A 19556-nucleotide genomic window follows, 5' to 3' on the forward strand; every position below is an offset into this window, starting at 1 on the left:
GGGGGCAGCTGCACCCCCAGGCCAGGCCCCTGCCCACCTCTGCTGTCCACCGGGGCCAACTCCACGCCCTGCGAGGGGCCAGGGCAGGCACCAGGGAGTGTGGGGAGGGGTGGCCCACAGACAGCTGTTTCTTGTGCTGAGTCTGGGGAGGGAGCTTCCCCCAACCAGCCACAGCCCCTCTCCCCAGAGCTGCCTGGGCTGCAGTGTGGCGGAAACCACGCTCACCAGGGGAAAGGCGGGGACGGGCGGTGAGGTAGAGGAGCTTCGGCCTGGCTCCCTCGCCTGAGTATGGGATGCTGGGGGTTTGGGTCCAGCCGACACCCCCGTGGCTGCAGTGCCCTGGCTGCCTGGACACGCCTCCTCCCGTGCCCCTGAGTGCCCACCACCCGTCCCCACCACCGAGCCACCCGCTGCGTCGTGTTCCCAGCAGAGTTCCTTTAAACACCTGATTGTCAACACTTAAAGGTTGGGAATTTTTCTACTAAAACGTGTGGCTCTGGTTTTGGGCGACAACGAGCTGAACCCAGGAAGCATCCGGTGTGGAAGGGTCCCCGTGCCCTGCCGCCCCTCGCGGTCCCTGCCGAACTTCTCGGTCGGCCCGTCTGCCTCCTGACCTCCAGCGGCCTTGCGCTCGCTCATGATGCCGGTGACTACTAAAGTTAAGTCAATTAAAAGCCCGAGTATGTCTTTGTTCCAATGTGTTCTGGAACGAGATTTTTGCTCAAGATGGATCCTAGGTGGGCATAATTTCACTCCCTCTCAGTGCCTTGAAGACATCCATCCACGGACTTTGGCATCCATTGTTGTCAGAGGGATGTTGAAAAATGAGCTCCCGGCTTCGGTGTCGGTGCCTCGGCGCCATCCGTCTTCCTTCTGGGCTGCGTTTCTCGCCAGCGCTCTGCAGCTCGGCCTGATGGGCGCAGCTGCGACTTGCTGTTTATCCCGCCGGAGTTTCACTGGGCTTCTTGAAGCTTGGGAGTTTCTCATCAGTTCTGGAACATTCCCAGCCTTTATTTCTTCAACCGTTGCTTCTGTCCCATTCTTTGCTTCTCCCATCTCAGCTAAACATAGTGAGACCCTTTCATCTTAGCCTGGTGCCTGTGAGCCTCTCCGTGCTATTTTCCCAGCACTGTCGCCCTGTGCTCCAATCAGGGTAAATTCTTCAATTCCCTAATTCTCTTTCCAGCCATGTCTGTAAAAACAACACACTGGAGAGTCTGATGATTGCATTTTAATCTCTAGGTGCTGCATTTGGCCCCTTTAAAAAATCCTCTTGCTCTTTGCCCATATTTGCAAGCCTCTCTTTTAGTTATTGAAAAATAGTGTATTTTATGTTCTGTGCCTAATAATTCCCACATTTGGAGTGCTTGAGCGTCTGAGTGTGCAGTCTGTTCTTGTTTTTCAAGTTTCTTTTCATAGAGCTTTGCTGAAAGAGACCGGGGTGGGGGGTGGGGGTGGGGACGGGTGAATGAATGAACTGGGACTGCGAGCTGCCTGTTTGGCTGGCAGAGGCAGTGACTCTGAGGCCCACATGGGAGACAGAATAAGCTCCTGGCTCCTGGTTTTGGCCTGGCCCAGCCCCAGCCTTTGCAGCTATTTGAGGAGTGAACCAGCAGATGGAAGATTCTCTCTCTGCACCTCCTCCCCACAGTGACTCTGCCTTTCAAATTAAAAAAAAAAAAAAAAAAAAGAGCAGTTGGTTGGTGGCTCACGGCTGGGCCAGGACTGCTGAGGGCTACTGAGGCTCGTGGAGGCCAGGCCTGGCCAGAGCAGGCATCTGCGATGTGAGCCAGCCAGGAGACGACACCGACCGCCGGCATTCATTCAACGCGGCTGTGTGGCAGACCCTCTCCAAGTGTCTCACGGATGTCACTTCAGTTCTCCCAGGCTTACGAGGGAGGTGTTAGGATTATTCCCGTTCCCCAGGTGAGGAAGCTGAGGCAGAGAGAGGCCCGGTAGCTCGCCAGGGTCCCTCACCGTCTCGGTCTGTGCAGCGTTGCTACGGCAGAACCCCTGAGCTCGGTCATGGAGAGTGAAAACATGGTTCTTTCCCACATTTCTGGAGGCTGGGACTTCCCAGGTGGAGGGGTGCGGCTGGAGAGGGCCCCATGCTGTATCCCAGCACGGCGGAGGGCACCCCAGGGTGAGGCAGCTCAGTGCTCTCTGCTTCTGCTCACAAAGCACCAAAGGCCACCCTGGGCCCCGCCTCCCACCCTCCAACACCCATCACCCCGGGGCCCCACCTCCCTCCCTCATCCAGCACCCATCACCCCAGAGTCCCACCTCCCACCTCCCACCCTCATCCAACACCCATTACTCCAGGGGACTCACCTCCATGCAGAAACCCAGGAGGCCCCAGGTGCCAAGTGTGTTAGGTCTGTGTGGGTGGGAGGCTGCCAGGACATGGCCCACGGGAATCAAGGTGGTTTATGGGGGTCTGCTGTGAGACCCCCTTTGTGCCCACCAGGCTGGTGGGTGTGATGCAGACAGGGGAGTTTGGGTTAGCCTGATTACATTATTCCTGGTAGCCCCACAAACCCATTCACCTGAAAGTGTCCCCTTGGGCACTGACCCCCTGGCCCCTTGGGAGGCTACAGATGGAGGGGGCAGCGGGCTTGGGGGGTAGACTGGGCTCCTGGCCAGGGTTGGGGAGCAGACTGTGGGAGCGCAGGCAGGCTGGCCTTGGGCAGGTGCCGCGGCTCGTGCTCTGTACCAGCTCTGTGCAGCCCCTGAGACGTCTCCACTAGCACCACCCCCAGTCCCAGGCCCATGTGGCTGACTCCCCAGCTCCCCACCCACGGCAGGGCCCCGGGAAACATCAGTCACCTTGAGAGGACCTTGAGATGCCCAGGCAAGCAGACCTGCCCAGCCTGGGGTGCATAGTCAAAATACAGCAAGCTCTCCCCTTGCTCCCCCCCCACACACACACCTGCTTATGGGGCGGGGGGTGGGGGCCGTGACTGATTGATCCACAGTGGCTGTTTTACCCTTGGTCACGGCCCACGCCCTCTATGTGTGATGCACCCGGTTCTCACAGGTCGTCTTGCTACATCTAACGGGCAAGAGAGTGGTTGTAGACTATGTCACTGCGGGCCGCAGGGCCCCTGTGGGGTCTGAGACCTTGTGCAGCTCTGCTGTTCTGTGATTCTCCAGGGAGCCAAAGGGCCCCTCCCTCTCCCTCGGGCAGAGCAGGTCCTGGCGGCAGCACTGCGGCTGAGCCACCCATCGCGGCCTCACCTCCAGGGGCCACGGGAAGGCAGCGTCCACATTCGCTGAGGGGGTGGGAGGTTGTGACTGGCATCCCGCCGTGCCCTCAGGGCCTGTCCCTGTGGTGCGGTGATCCTCTGGGCTCTGGCCACCCTGCCGCTGGACACTGGCTGCCGTGAGAGACCGAGGGGTAAGGGAGAGGCTTCAGCCTCCTCTCTGGCCCCTCAGGGCACCAGCTGGTCTCGGGAAGCAACTAAGGAGGGAAGAGCAAGCAAATGAGTGAGTACACGGGCCCCCCAGTCTTGCCCACAAGGCTCCAGGCGTGAGCTGCCCGGGTGCTCCGAGAACAAGGTCCTGACGTGGCGGGGGGGGGGGGGTGTGGATGGGGAGGTGATGCACGGGAGCCAAGGCGGAGGGGGCTGGAGTCCGTGCAGTCAGTGGCAGAGCAGCCCCTTCAACTCTTCCCTCTGCCCGCCTGCCACCCGCCCACGTGCACCATTTGATTCCGTGGTGTGGGGCCTGCCGTTCCTGGCTCAATCTGCGTGGGTCGGAGGCTGGGGGCTGATTCTGGCGGCAGGCAGACCTTGGGAAGTTTGACCCACCCAGATAGAGCACAGCTCTCCCAGTGAAGGAGGCCGCCGCCGGGCAGGCTGGGCATTCAGAACACTGTCCACCTCCTGCTTTCTTCTCTCTGCCCCTCAAAGTCAGCAGGTGGCTCCTCGCGGTGCCCCTTGAAGTGACTTTTAGCATCGCAAGACCCGTACACCTGCAAGCGTAGAGCGTACCACCTGGAGTTACACATGACCCGTCACTCACCCACTCATTCATTCATTCATTCGTTTATTCCGTAGACCCTGACTCAGGCCCGCCGCTGCCCAAGGTTCTGTGGGTGCTCTGGGGGCACTCGCGGGATGGGGACCCACAGCTCCTTAGGCTGCCGTGTGGGAAGCACTGTGTCGGGTCAGGGTCTGCCGTGGGGTCTGGAAGCCTCTTTGGCTGGGTGGGGCTTCTGAGCTGCTCCTTCTGTGCCCTCTGGCTTGACCTTGTGCAGCTTCTGAGGCAGGGACCGGCTGAGGAGGAGGTGCGACCTGCTAAGGCCACACAGCTGGGCCCAGCGGGGAACGCACCCGACTCTCATCCCAGCAACTCTGCCGGCCGCTCTGATCGCTGCTCAGCTGAGCCGAAGGCGGCTTCTCCGGAGACCGTGGCTGGACAGTGGGCGTGCGGCGAGGCAGGTGAGGGCCCACGGTCAGTACCGCGGCATGTCCTCCAGGAAAGGCGGCTCAGTCTGTGCCCCCAGCTAAGGAGGCCCCGGCTGCCCATGCGTGAAGGGTGACCGACAGCCAGGCAGGGAGTTGGGCAGAAGTCAGACTGCGCCCAGTCTCCCCTCCACAGCAGGGGTCCCGGGATGACCCTCAGGTGAGGAGAGTGTAGTTGCTCATCCATCCCCTCTCTGTTCATGGACACATCTTTCCACTACCCACCCTTCAGCCCAACTACCCTCTGTCCACCCATCCATTCACCTACCCACCTACCCATTCACTCACCCATGTGCCCACCCACACACCCACCTGTCTACTCACCCATACACCACCCACCTATCTATCCATTAACATATCCTTCTGCCCACCTAGCCTTCCATACACCTGTCCACCCACCCACCTATCCACTCACCCACCTATCCACTCACCCACCTATCCACTCACCCATCCACCCATCCATCCAACCATCCATCTGCCCATCCCCCAACCATCCATCTATCCATTTACCTATCCTTCCGCCCATCCACCCTTCTGCCCAGCTACTCTTCCATCCATCACTCACCCCTCCATCTATCTCCCCATCCATGCATCCACTCACCTATCCACTCACCCATCCACTCACCTACCCCTACACCCACCCTTCCATCCATCCATCCATCCATCCATCCACTCCTCCTGAACTGCCCCCATGCTCATGCCCACGCCCACGCCCACGCCCACCCCCAGTCAAACAAAGCTACATCCGAAGTCACAATAGCCAGAACAGCTCCTGGCCCAGTGCCTCCCCGGCTGCTATTCCCTGGACCACCAGCGTCCTCCGAGATCCTCCCAGAAGAAAGGGTTTCTTGGCCAAATAAATGTGGGTGCAGCCGTATCTCGCCCAGCACCTTGCGGAGTGCCGCGGGCGCATTAGCGTAATGAAGGCTCTGAGAGAGCCTGCAGCAGAGCCGCCTGTGCGAATGTTTCTCTAACGCCCTGTTCGCCAGTCTTTTCTGACCAAGGAGCGCTTTTTCATGGAGTACCTGTCCGCTCTCGCGGAGTTAATGATTCGTGAAATGCACTTTGGGAAGCATTCCTTTAAGCACAAAATCTTCTTTTAATTATAATGACTTGCATGGAATATTCATAAGACTGATTCTGCGCACACCCGCCTCCTGCTGGGGGAAGGGTGCCTCGTCACCCAGCACCCTCCTGGCACACGGGTGGTGCCGTGACGCGCTGGTGCTGACGGGAGGTGTTTCCAGCTGCTTTCGCAGGCTTGGTGAGCTGCCCTCTTGGGAGCAGCACAAGCTGTTGGTGGCTCCCCTGCTGTCACTGAAAGCAAAGCACTGGGCGCTGGGCAGTGGAGTGACCACGGACCACGCTCGGGACAGTCGTGTGCAAAGAGCGGTCAGGCCCCGGGTGAGGGTCCCACCAATCCCGGTGTTTCCTAATGGGCTTGAACTTCAGCACGTGCTTCGTGCCAGCACTTTGAGCCACTCAAAGGCCTTTGGGGTGGTCTTCTTACTGTTTTTGCCCATGTTCTGGATAACTGAGGATGTGGGGTGTGGCCCTCGGATATATGGCACATTCGTCACTAAACCCCCAGGGGAAGGAAAGGCCTCTGTCAATCACAGGGGCTGGTCCCAGATGTCTTCAAGGTCAGACGATTCCACATTAGAATCCTCGCTGCATTTCTTCCTTGCTGTGTGATCTTGGGCAAGTTGCTAAACCTCTCTGAGACTCCGACTCCTCACTTGTATGTGGGAGAATACCTTCCGCACGTGCTTTGGTAAACCTTAAACGAGGTTGTGTGCAAAGTGCTTAGGGGCTGTCTGTCACGGGGCAGGGCTCAGGAAGTGATGGCAAAGCCGAGACAAGAATGAAGCAGGCGCAGTGCCCGGAGAACTGAGTGTCAAGGGTACTCGCAGCCTTGGGCAGGCGCGGGGCTGCGCCTGGGGGGTCAGCGTCATTTAACTGCTGTATCCTGAGGACCTCCTTGGCCTCCCGCCTGTCTGCGCCGTGGCCAGGTGCCGCCGTCACTCCACTCCACGGTCGTTCTCAGAGGCCCGGCCTGGGATGAGGTGGGAGAGCCCTAGCCCCACCACCTGCAGCTGCATGCTCCCCCAAGGAGCATTGCAAGGACCCTGCCGTAGACGAAGACAGGGCACTGCACCTGGGCAGAGATGGGCGCCGGGGGCGGAGCCAAGTGGGAGGCTGCAGGTGCTGGCTCACCTGGGGCCCATGGAGGCCAGGGAGAGCCATGGAGCCCCACCTCCACGTCAGGGCCCCCGAGTCGGGGAGGGCTGTTGCCAGCTTGTCCCGGCCCTCAGTTCCCCCATCAGAACTTAAAAACACAAACAGTGGCAGGAGCAGCATTTGCATAAATCTCATTAGAAAAAGTGCAAGTTTCATAAATCTTGTGATAAATTAGTGCGATATCATTCTCAACGTGATGTATTAATTTTAGGGCAAAATGAATGGTGCTGTGATCATTGTGGGTAATTATGAGTCTCCTCAAAGAGGAAGTGGTCTCTGGAGGGCCTTGGCCGGCCGCCTTGGCGGAGGGAGGGCGGCAGCCCGCGGGGCCGGGGACGCTGTCTCTCCCACCTGCCTGGCTGCTGGCGGCTTGCTCGGTTTCCTGTCCTGCTGTTGAAAGGTGAAAGAAGCCACATGGGGCTCTGCCTAAGGGCTGGATAGTGGCCGTGAAGGAGGGGCGGAGCGTCCCTGGAGCCCAGTCACCCTGGCCTGGGCCTGGAAGCTCCAAACCACTGGTTTGTAAAAAGACAAAGAAAAAACAAAGACGGGGAGGAACCTGGGGAGGATGTGCTGACGCAGGGGATGAGCCACCCCTGTGACACCGGCATCCCATAGCAGAGTGCTGGCTCGGCTCCCAGCTGCTCCGCTTCCAATCCAGCTCCCTGCTAATGCCTCTGGGAAAGCAGTAGAAGATGGCCCGAGTGCTCGTGTTCCTGCCACCCACGTGGGAGATCCAGATGGAGTTCCAGCTCCTGGCTTTGGCCTGGCTCAGCCCTGCCGTCAAGGGCATTTAGGGGAGTGAACCAGTGGATGGAAAATCTCTCTCTGTCTCTGTCCTACTCTGTCTGTCACTCTGCCCTTCAAATAAAAAAATAAGTAAATCTTTAAGAATAAATGAGGACCTGGACAGGCAGCCTTGGCGTCACTTGGAAGCTTGCTGGGAAAGCAGATTTTTGGATTCCCCTTTTCAACACACCCTGGCACAAGCTCAGGGCTGCCCCTCACTCCTCTAACCCAGGTCTCTTAGCTTGACTGTGCATGGAAGTAGAATCAGCAGAATGCTGGTGCCTGGGCCCACCCCCAACCAGTTCGTTCGGACAGCGTCCCGAGGGCTGGGTGCCGGGGGGCTTTCGTTTTAGAAGCTTCCCCGGGTGATGCTAATAGGGCTTCAAGCCCAGAGCTACTGCTCAAAGCCCAGACTTCACTTCCTTCTTGGTGCAGGGATTCGAGACGTTCTGAACACAGAAGAGGCCACAGAGCATTTGTTTGCCTTGCCTGGGGGTCGGTCAGAGCTGAGTGTGCCAGGGGCAGCCCGCTCACTGGGGAGCTGGTGCGAACCTCAGCTGTGGTGCTGCCTCCCAGCCTCACCTGCACGGGAAAATCACCTGGGGATTTGGAACTTTCCACAGCCCAGACCACACCCCAGCCCCACTGATCACAACCACGGGATGAGGGGCACAGGCAGGGGCCTGATGGAAAATTCCAGCTGAGTCCAGGGCACAGACAGGTGAGGGAGCCCTGACCTGTAGGCCGTCCTCCATCAGAGTCACTGGACTAGCCCTAAAGGCAGAAGGAGCCCCAGAATTCATCTCGAGCTGCCCAGACCCATAGGAACCATCCTGTGTTCCTTTTCTAAGTTCGCATGCTCAAGTCCCTCCCTGGAGACACTGCTGTGTGTGTGGCCTGGGGCAGGGCCGGGTTTGAGGATGTCACAGATGCTTCAGGGGGTCCCCATGGGCAGGCAGGGCTGGGATAACCCTGCCAGGCAGGATGACGGCCCTGAGCGGGAAGGACGTCCGGAAAGGCAGCTCCTTCCTGGTCGGTGGCCTGGCCATCTCCCCGTCGGCACGTATGGGGAGCTCTGACGCTGGCTGGCATGAGCACAGCCCGGGTCCTGGGCTCTGGGCAGGAGGGGAGCCCAGGGGTCTCTGGACACGCAGCAGCCAGCAGGCGCCTGCCCGTGTTTGGATAATCTCTTCCCGAGCCTTTAGCAGCCTGTAGTGCTCTGTTTATTTTAATGATAATGTCAAGTTCAATTTGCTGTCATTTTTCCACATTTCCCTTTGTAAAGTTAATTGAACAGTTCAATGAATTGAAAAGTTTCAGGAGAAGGGAAAAAATCGCCAGCCCATTCTTATCGCGCGGCTTCGATCTCATAACCAGCGCCTGGCTGTGCGGCCCGGAGTCGGGACGGCAGCCCCCGTGGGTGTGGGAGCTGCAGTGAAGGTCAGAGGGAACATTCCAAGCACCTTTGTTCAGAGGCTGCTGTCTCTGGGCAGGAGGAAACGTCCCGTCTCCCACAGGCTGGGGGCCGCCGCTCCCTGGCGGGCGGCTCACAGGTGTCTCCGGCAGAGTGTAACCCCTCCACTGTAGCCGGGCTGGCCTGGGCTGGGCCCTGCAGCCTCTGGGGTTCCACTCTTGCCCTGTGTACAGATTTTCCTGGACGGGACCCCAATGAGCGATTCCAGTGCCTGCCCCACCACCTGCCGGCTGTTTAGCTGGGCGGCCATAGAGGTGCCACTGAGCCACCACAGGGGCTTGTCCCCACCCGCAGCACCAACATGTGGCGTGGGTACCAAGACCCCAGCCCTGCTCACAGCCGGGGTCACAGTGCTCCTGCTCCCGAGCTGTCCGGGGACAGGTGTGGGCCCCGGAGCCTCAACCCCTTTGTCAGGCCATTCCCCCCACAACACATGGCTGGGAGAGGGAAGCTCAGAGAAGTGTGGGACTCACCCCGGGTCATAGCGGGCGCCGGCTGAGCCCAGAGCAGGGCCCGCCACGGGAGCCCCGTGCCCGGCTGATTCCGTCTTACACGTCTCCGAGGCCCCCTCGCTCCCCAAGCTTCTCCTGAACCGTTCAGTGCTGTGTCCCAGGCCTCAGACTGTGTGGCACGCTTGCCTGCGGCGCCCCAGCCGTGGACCTGGTGGCCGGTGGAAGCTGGATGCACTGCTGAAGTCCTGATTCTTCTGCTGTGTCGCTGTCCTATCGGCAGTGCCCAGAGCAGGGCTGGTACGACAGGTGCCCCTGCAACCCTTGCTGAGTGACGGAATGAGGGACTGTAATCCGAAGGGTGGTGAGCCCTCCCGGCTCCACCACGGGCTGGCTGTGGGACTTCAGCACTGGGGGCGAGTAACTTAACCTCTCGGAGACTCCTTGGGCTCTGGGGGCTTGGAGCACACGGGTTCCTGGAACTGGGCCTGGCAGCTGTCAGCAAATGACACCTCTTAGCTGCCGTGTGACGCCTGGGTTTCTGGGAGTCGCGGCTGAGTCCCTCAGATATCGGTGTCTTCTGACTTCTGTGTGTGTGTGTGTGTGTGTGTGTGTGTCTTTCTTTCTCACTCCCTCCTCCTCCTGGGTTTGTGTTGCCCTGTTCTGCGTAACGTCTACTCCCCTGGATCAGCCCAGCCCCTGGCCATCCAACACCACACCTGTGTGCCCAGGTGAGCTGGCAGCAGCTTCTTTGTCTCTCAGTGCAATGGCCATCTTGCTGACAGGTGCTAAGCAGGCTATGAAATCCCAGGGTGACCAAGGTTGGGGTGAGGGGGACCCTGCACTATGGTCCCTGCCTCGCGGGAGCAGATGGAGCCCCCACAGGGCCATGTGGAGGTGAGAAGAAGGCTGGGTTTTTGCCTTGGAGCAAAGGTTTTGCAGGAAGAGCCAAGAGTGGTGAAGTTGGACACACCTAGGCTAGCCGCGTGGCTCTGCCGCCTCCCGGCTGTGTGACCTCGCACAGGTCACTTTCCCCACTGAGCCTCAGTTTCTCACTGGTGAAGCAGGCGTGCTAAGGCCTGCACGTGGGGCGTGGAGGGAAGCGACGGAGAAGGAGGATGAAAACCCGGGTGCACGCACCTGGTGGTCCCTGTGTGAGCTTCCTTTCCCTGCACAGCCCGGGCCGGCTTCTGTGGGGGGGATGGAGTGACAGGGGACAGCAGGTGTGAAGATGGCCCCCGGGCTCTACAGAGGTAGCTCCCTGTGCCCAGGGCACGGGCTCGCTTGGAGGCCACTTGCCTCTTGGGAGGGATGATGGGGCCTCTGTCGGATCTCACTCCACCGCTGGCTTCCCCCAGGTGGATATAGGCAGAGCCTTGGACGAAGGAAAAAAAATCAGCTCCCCTGAGGTTAAAGCAAGTTCAGGACCCAGCGGGGATGAGAGAGCAGGAGCCTGAGCTGAGTGAAGGCAGGAGAGCAGAGGGGAACGTAAGACAAATGAGCTGCTCCCCGGGAATCCAGGCACTTAAGTGGCCTGTCTCATCCCGCAGGGCAGACAGATGGGGCTGCAGGCTCAAGGCCAGCCAGGCTGCGGGGCCCAGGCCAGGGGAGGGGCCGGCAGGGCCCCCAGTGCTGGCAGAGACGAGGGCCAGACCCAGGAGGGGGCTCCCCTCCTGCTGGGGGGTAGGGGGTGCTTGCAGCAGGCCTGATGGGCTGGGGGTGGATGGAAGGAGTGGTTAATCTCAGAAAACCCTGGTCAGAGCCCGTGACCTTGGATTTGGGCTCGGGGGCCTGCCATCTACTTCTGTTTGGCTCTGCACCATCCCAGACAGCCCCCTCCCGGCTAAGACCCTTGCTTCCCCCTCTGAAAAATGAGGACACTTTGCCTGTTGGGTTCTTGTTTCTGCTGTAATGAGTCTGCATGTCTGAGCCAGCCTGTGGACTCCACGCCTGATTCTGTCCCTGCTAACTGCTCTGACTGGGTAGGGGATGGGTGCTGGGTCCTGGGCCCTTGGATGGGAACAGACAGTAGATCACAAGTGGTGTAAAGCCCTTTTAGGTCATAGAGGGCAAAAACTGTCTGGCTCTCACGTGCCTTTGACGATTGATTATAGTGGCTGCAAGGAGCCCAGTGTAGCGCAGGATTCTGAAGTTGAATATGGACTCAACTGAAAAGGGTGCTATGATTGATTAGTAATGTCTACTTGAGTGACACCTGGGTCTGGCTGGTTCCTTGGCCCCTCGAGGAGCAGCCGTTCCTCGTGGGGGGGGGGGGGGCGGGGAGAGGAGGGAGAGATTTGCCAAGCGCGTCCCAACACAACAGCATCCACCTTCAGGGGCGATGACCTCTCACCAGCCATGCAGAGTGCAGAGCAGGAGGGAGAACTTCCGGGCGGAGGTGGTGCTTGGGGCATGCATTTGAGGTTGACTGGGATCTGAGAGGCAGTGAGAGAGGGGAGGGCCTTCCAGGAGAGGGAGCAGCAGTGCCCCTGTGCAGCACGCCAGCCTTGCTGTGCCCAAGGGAGGATGCAGCCAGGCCGGGGGTGCTGTAGGAAGTGCGATTGGCTGGGGAGGTGGGGGCGCAGTGGGAGGAGCATGGGATGTCACGGCAAGGTCTCAGTTCGGGGGGAGCCCGCAGGAGTGGTATGAGTGGGAAGACAGTGTTGCAGGAGCCGGCATGGGGCTCCTCCTGCCCCACCCCCACCCTGGGGAGCGCCCGCAGCCTCCATGTTCCTCCCACCCAGGACTCAAAAGCCCTGCAGCCTGTCCCCGCCCTTGCCTGAGCTTCTGGCCCACCCCTCGTCCAGCAAGCAGAGCTGCATGGCTCTCCGGGAGCAGCAGGACACTCCAATCTCAGCCCTTGCCCTCGGCGTGAATAACAACAATAATAGTAATAACAGTCATCTCGGCCATCAGCGCGGGCCCAGCGGGGCTTCGGGGAAGCTGTGATTGTCTGCCCCTCGCCTGAGATACACGCGGCCTGCTGCTGAGGCCACCGTGGAGGACGTGGCCCAGCGCTGCCCTTGCAGGGCCCTCTGTGCCCCGCTGAGCTGATCCCCACCTCTTCCAGGGCACAGGAGAGGGAGCTCAGCTCCGAGACGATCCAGGGCTGGTTTCTGAGACTGGACCCCCAGCCAGTGCCCACCCGTGATTCCAGCTGCACCCAAAGCCCAGTGTTCCTGGCCTGGGAGTTCTCAGGCTTTGATGAGCCCTGCCTTTCCCCGCCCGTGTCATGGATCAGGGGTCTCCACGACTTCCGGAACTATCTTCTCCCGACACCCCCAGGCAGCAGGCAGGACCCGCCAGTTGACCTGTCGGCTGTTTATTGGATGCCGGCCCCTGTGCTAGGTGGGTGTGGACTATGAGCCAGACTGCTGCCCCCAGGGAGCCTGCAGGACTGTGCTTGTGCGCTGGACAGGGGCGTGGCTCAGGGATCAGCAAGTGAAGTGACGGAGCAGACTGCTCCAGGCGGACGGGGCTGTGAGCACACGGACATCAGCGTGGGGATGTGAGGGACTGAGCGAATCTTCAGGTAGACTATTGCAAGGCGTGGTGGAGATGCTGTCCCTTAGTCTTGGCAGGTGCACACGGGGGAAGCCAGTGGGCGGTGATGCAGAGTGAGGTCGTTCCTGGCAGAAAGTGCAACCGGGGCCAAGGCCCTGGGGCAGCCACTGAGCACTTGGCCTGTCCAGGAGCAGAAAGAAGGACCTTGGGGCCAGGGGAGGGTACGTCCAGGAAGCCTGTGAAATGCGATGGGATGGGCCACCTGGGGCTAGGTCGCATGGGCCCTGGATGGGGTCTGGTTTGTGTGTGTTTTTTCAATGATGGGAAAATACACATAACACCAAGTGGATCACGTGCCCATTTATAAGTGGAGAGTTCAGCAGTCTTGGGTACATTCACGTTGTCACATAGCAATCTCCAGAATGCTTTTTATCTTGAGCACAGAAACTCTGAGCCCATGGAGCAGCGCGTCCCCTCCACCAAGCCCCAGGCCCTGGCAGCCACCACCTGCTTCCTGTCTCTCTCCACTGCAGTGCTGCAGGCACCTCACCGGTGTGCACCCGCTCGCTCGCTCGCTGCCCTTTCGTGACTGGCTCATTCCACTTAGCCTCCTGCCCTCCAGGGTCACCCATGTCGTGGCATACGCAAGCATCGCTGTCCATCCTCCACGGGACCTGTTCACCTGGGGAATCACCCGTGGGTGCCTCCCTCCTTTGACCTCTCATGCCCGGCGCTGCTGTGAGCATGGGTGTGCTTCCTGCCGGGGCTGGGTTGGCACAGAGTAGAGGGTGCCCGGCCCAGGGGTGCGATCCTTCACCATGGAGGTCGGGAAGGCCACGTGTGCAGAATCCTCCAGCTACCCTGATGAGGCCAGGAGCCCCAAGACAGAGCCTTTACATCATCATGGGACTGGGGGAGCTTTCTCTGCATCCGGAATGTGAGCCATAAACCAGGCTGACTCCCAGGCAGTACTCCTGCATTCCATCATTGATGGCCAGCGCCCCTTCTGATTGGCTGATGCCTGGACTGGGCCGGTGGCTGAACAGTTGGCTGTCACCCTGCCACAGGCCAGCCCCGGGACTTCCACACCTGGCTCAGCGGCAGAGTCTCAGCAAAGAGGCGGGGGGGAGGGGGGCTGCTGTTCAGAAGGGCACGCACTGGGCTCCCCCAGGCAGCAGGGCCTGGGAATATGCATTGTGCATTCTTGGGGGTTCTTATTCAGGTTCCCCCAGAGCAGATCTTGTGATGGGGACTGAAGGGCAAGTGGTTTTCCTGGGATAGGGGATCCCGGGAAGGAGGGCTGAGGCTGGGAAGAGGAGGCCAGGCATTGCCAATGGAGGTGCCCACCACCGGTTCTGTAACTGAACACCACACGCTGGGTCACTGTGCCAGGGGCGAGGTGTGTGCGGCTCATGGTTCTGGAGGCGGGCGAGCCCAGGGCTGAGGTGCTGGCCTCCTTGCGGCCCCCCGGGCTGCACTAGCGCATGGCAGACGGTGTTACGTGGTAAGACAGAGCCCACTGCAGGCTGGAGTCTCTCTTGCTCTTACGGTGAAGCCACCAGTGCCGTCCCAGGAGCCCACTGCCCGGCCCGCCTCAAATATCGCTAACGTGTGAATTGGGGGATTGAGCTTCCAACACGTGAACTTTTGGGGACACAAAGCACCGCAACAAGCAAGCTCCATGCTGTGAGAACCTGGAGGTGAATCCTCCAGGGACCCCCAGAGCCAGCACAGAGTCTGGTCCTTGGGGCAGGGGGCCGGGACGCTTCTCTCCCCAATCTGGTCATTACCCACCGTCTTCCGACATGCACATGTTGAGTGCTCTACCAGGGCTGTTGGTTCCCTGGCACTTCCAGTCAGTTGCCCTTGGGAGTCACCGGGCATCCTTCTGCCCACTGCAAGGGACCCCAGCCTCCATCCCTGTGGTGGGGATGCACTGAGCACGAACATCGTGGTTTCTCGGTAAGCTCACACCACAGAAGGAGCATGCGGCCTGGCAGGTGCGCTCACACAGCGACTGCACACAGGTGCTCACGAAAGCTAAAAGGGGGAAGCAGCTGAAATGTCTGTGGGCCAATGAATGAGCACGAGGTGCCATGGCCTCACAGTGGGACGGGGTACCCCGTGAGGTCCCGTCCCAGGCCGGGGCACGCATGAGCTCAGCGACAGAAGCCAGACACAGATGGCCCAGTGATGATGGCCCCACCCCACGGAACAGGCAGAATTCCAGGCAAGTCCTGAGAGATGGAAGGCAGGTGGGTGGCTGTCAGGGGCCGGGGAAGGGGTAGGGCTGCTTCATGGGTGTGAGGCTTCCTCCAGGGGTGATGCAGCTGTCTTAGAACTGCGAATGCACAGGGGGCTGTTCGATCTCACGTTTTCATCCATTTGAATGGGGGCTGGCATTCAGCACGATGGCTAAGATGCCACTCAGGCCGCCCATGTGCCTGGACTCAGGTCCCAGCTCCACTCTTGACTCCAGCTCCCTGTGAAGTGCACCCTGGGAGGCAGCAGTGATGGCTCAGGTACTTGGGTCCCTGCCACCCACATGAGAGATGCAGGTGGAGCTCCCGGGTCCTGGCATTGGTTCAGCCCAGCCCCAGCTGTTGGGGACCTTTGGGAAGAGAGCCAGCAAATGGGAGATCTCTGTCTGTCAAATAAATTTCAGAAAAATAATTAAATCATTAGCAAAGGTAAATTTTATAGGATGTGGATTTTGCTGTTTTTCCAAGAGCTCTGGGCCTTCTATAGCCTCGAGACGCAAGGTGCACGGTGTGTGCACTCCAGGCTCTCACGGCCAGGCCGCAGTGGCCCAAGTGGCTGCCACTGGTGGCTCCAGTGGCCTCCCTCCTGCAGGAGTGGGACCGAGGCGGCTGGCCGCCTACCCTGCTGGAGGAGTGAGTCCTGGTTCCTGAAGAGGCCAGCGTGACAGCAGAGCGCGGGCGGGGGAGGACGGGCCCAGCTGGGGACTCGTGGGGCGTCTCGTCTTACATATACTATTAAATCGGCACCTGTAATTAGTACACTTAGAAAAGGTCAGCCACAATTGCCTGGGACATGGAGGAGGCGTGAGCAGGCAAGAGCCCGTGAGGACGCCAACAAGGACCATTTTGAGCTGCACATAATTGAGGGGAAAATGGATAAAAGTCCAGGAAATTACAGGCTGGGTGACAGCAGCTGATGGCCCCATCCCTGTCCTGCCCAGCACCCCACTTCTTGGGAGGGCTTCGGCGTTGGGCCTCACGGAGCCGTTTGGGACAGTGGGCTAAGCCGAGTGACCTTGAGTAGAGGGCCAGCAAGGCCTGCCCAGAATCCCCGGCCCAGCTGGCAGTGGGGCGTCCCCACACCCCACACCTGGACTGGGCTCTGGAGCGGGAGCTGGGGGCTGGGGGCCGGGACAGCAGGCTGCGGGGACTCCTTGTTTTACTGTGGACAAAGGGAACTTATGGGCCTCACTTTCCCAGTGGTGGAACCTGCCCAAGGCCCGGGGCAGCAGCTCTGTGCAGCTCAGCTTTGTCCCTGAGGGACCCCAGAGGGCTATGGGAAGGAAATGTGTGTTCCTGGAAGTCGTGGCCAGGCTGGCCATCCTTTGGCAGCTTTGAAAGGATAAACGATGCCCCGCGTTCTGCCGGGCTGTGTTCTCCTGTAAGAACGGAGTCGCTGCCAGGCATCGAGCAGCACGGGTCTCTGGGAAGGTGCACGAGTCTGTGACTTCCACACACCCTCTCTGCCCCCTCTAGAAAGAGCTCTGGATGAGTCTGGAAGCTTGGCTTCGCGTGCTGCCTCTGTTGCTCCCACCTGACTTCAAGCAGCTTGCTAACCGCCTGCAGCTGCCGCACCTGTCAGATGGGAAGGTTGGGTCTGGGGGTTGCTCCTGCTCTGTTGCGTGGGCTTCCTCCTCTGCCCTTCACCTTGGGGGTGGGGGCGGGGGTGGGGGGCCGGGACCTCCTCCTCTGCTTTCTGCTTGTCCGTGGCGAGGCCGTTCTGCACCCTGAGCCCAAACTGCCCGATAGGACGAGAGAAGTCGTGTGCTTAGTCCTGGGTTCTGGCCTGTAACAAGAGCCAGTGTCTTCCCTCCTGGCTGGTCAGCTCCTGCCCGTGGAAGCCCCGAGTCTTGAGTTCACATGGCGAGTGCTGGGATGCGCGTGTACCAGAGCAGAGGTGGGCTCCGGGCCTGCGGTGTGGATGTGGGGGACGCGAGCTCTGCCGCCGGTGAGGCCGTGGCCAGGGATGTCATCACTCTGCGGCCTGGACGAGGTGGCCGTGGGGATCGCTCCACTGCCTGCCTGGCGTGTGCTGCACGTAGCTGTCCTGTTGCCAGTGTCCCTCAAGGTGTTCCCAGCGAGGGCCCATCAGCCCTCTTTTCCAGACAATTCTCAGAACCTGGACTCCTTCATAGTTGCGTCTTCAGAGCTGTCTGCTAACGCTGGTCGGTGTCTGGGAGGAGCCGTCCGTCTTGTAAAGGTGTATTTTATTTTCAGTTGACGTCACAGTTGTACGAACACGTGCCTGCGATGTGGACGTGCGTGTGCACTGTGGAAGGATCCGGTTAGGGTAGACACACTCCTTGCACTGAAACGCGTGGAACGCCCTCTGTGAGCTGCAGTGAGCTGCACAATGTGTTCCTGTTGACCGTGGTCGCCCTGGCAGGGTGGCATCGCCCGAGGCCGTGGCTGTGATCTTCCCCTGCTGGAGGGCCAGAGGCCCCCTCCAGATCCCATCACAGGAAAGGAGGCCTCGCACGTTCGCAGCGTTCTGTGTGCAGCTCCGGGGCCTGCGCGACTCCCAAAGTGTGGGTGACCAGCTTCCCTGGTGCACCCTGCTTTTATTTAGCACATGTCCTGCAAATGCCTCTGTCCTGGGCAAGCCAGGGCACTCAGCTGCCCTGCGTGAGAGCTGCCCGGGGAGCTGGGAATTCCAGAAGATGGGACGGGGCCCGGCATCCTGACGGCAAGGGTTTTGCTTCCTGGTGATGGCCAGCACCTCCCTCTCGGTTTCCTTCCTGAGGGCAGGAGCGAGACGGCGGCACGCAGTTCTAGACTGGAATTCCTCACGGCTGAGCACTGCGCTGCTTACGAGGCTGGCACCTACACACTGTGGGGCGAATGCCAGAAGGCTTTGCAGAATATTCAGAGTTGGAAAGGGTGCTTCCATCTGCAAAAGACAGAAATCATAGAGCTGACGAGTCCAGAGGATGGAACTAATATCGGCACGCTGGCCACGGACGCTCAGACCAGCAGGAATCTGCCTCTCTCTGCACTGCTGGCCTCTGTTCTCCTCCCTGTTGGCAGGATTCTCAGGCAGCCTCGTCCCTTGTGGTACCAGAGATGGCTGCCAGCAGCACCAAATTAGCAACCCCATGGGAAGAGCCCCTCCTTTCCAGTCATTCAGGCCAAAGTCCCAGGGTTGGCTTTGATTGGCTAGTCTGGGTCACATGCTGATCACTGAGCCCATCGTTGTAACGAGGAAGATGGCCTGCCCTGCTCGGCTGGGGCTGGGTTGTGTCGTCCCTCTGGGAACATGGGAATTGCAACTTGGGGGCTGGTTCTCTGAGTCACTTGGAGAAGGGGGTCTTCAATTTAAAATCAGATTAACGGGGGCAGGCAGCTGTCCATGGCACACCTCGATCATGGTGGGTGATGGCTCCTGGTACAACCATGCATGCCCACGCCGTGACGGGTGGGCCAGATGAAGGTGGGGCACCTGGCTCAGAGCCTGGGGGGTCTTGCGATGACCCGTGACCTGTGCAAGGTTTCTCTGGTGGCTGCTCCCTGCTGGCAGTCCAGGCACCCGAGCAAGGTGGTGGGGAATGAACCTGACCTCTGTGTCTGCTCTCTCCTCCCCGCCTTGGCTCCTGCAGGCTCTTCCGTGACACAGCTGCTCGCCCGAGACATGGACAACGACCCACTGGTGTTCGGCGTGTCCGGGGAGGAGGCCTCCCGCTTCTTTGCCGTGGAGCCTGACACAGGCGTGGTGTGGCTCCGGCAGCCACTGGACAGAGAGGTGAGCCTGGCTCAGTCCTTGCCTGGTGCTTCCCGGGGGGCCAGGGAAGGCAGCTTACCACCTCTCCAGGGCCTCCCTCTGAGACCCCATTCTGACTCGCAGCAGTGCCTTCCTGCATGAATGGGGCTGGAGTGGGGAGACCAGAGGTGTCCCCCAGCCAGGTCCAGCAGAGGATAGATAGGGTAGACAGTGATCCGGGGTTCATCCTTCGGGGGGATGGGGCTCTGCAGGGGATCCTGTCCACCCCACTCCCAGCAAGTGTCCCCTCGAAGGGCATTTTTCAAAGAAGCAGGAATTATAAAATTTACACACGGCCCCAGGCTTGCCCCCTTTTGCCCCCAAAGACATGGGCCTGCTCAGTGTCCGAGGCTCCTGGCGCCTCCCTCTGTGGCTCCTTCAGGCGACAGAGTCCTAGCCCACGCCTGCATCCCAGCCCGAGCACAGTGCTGGCTTTGTTAGGGAAGCCGCTGGACCCCGGGCCCGACGGCCTCTCGGGGCCCAGCCAGGGCCTCAGCCCTGCCTCTCGCCTTTTTGTTTTTTTTTTTAGATTTTGTTTATTTGAAGGGTAGAGCCACAGTCAGAGAGAGGGAGAGACAGAAGAGTCTTCCACCCACTGGTTTTCTTCCTAAATGGCGC

At 60.0% G+C, this 19556-nt stretch overlaps 1 protein-coding gene across 3 annotated transcripts in view; it reads left to right on the top strand.

The window, feature by feature from the left end:
- The window catches only part of CDH23 (cadherin related 23), a 361784-nt gene that overhangs the window by 80936 nt on the left and 261292 nt on the right, over positions 1 to 19556 (top strand). For all 3 annotated transcript variants that reach the window (XR_011382433.1, XM_070057798.1, XM_051823796.2), the window contains exon 4: positions 18778 to 18920. Coding sequence is in view for 2 of the 3 variants with exons in the window: in XM_070057798.1 (XP_069913899.1) it covers positions 18778 to 18920 (143 nt within the window). In the remaining variant the exon portion in view is untranslated. The remainder of the gene's footprint in view (positions 1 to 18777; positions 18921 to 19556) is intronic.

The sequence above is a fragment of the Oryctolagus cuniculus genome, chromosome 15, assembly GCF_964237555.1.
Source record: "Oryctolagus cuniculus chromosome 15, mOryCun1.1, whole genome shotgun sequence".
Taxonomy (NCBI): domain Eukaryota; kingdom Metazoa; phylum Chordata; class Mammalia; order Lagomorpha; family Leporidae; genus Oryctolagus; species Oryctolagus cuniculus.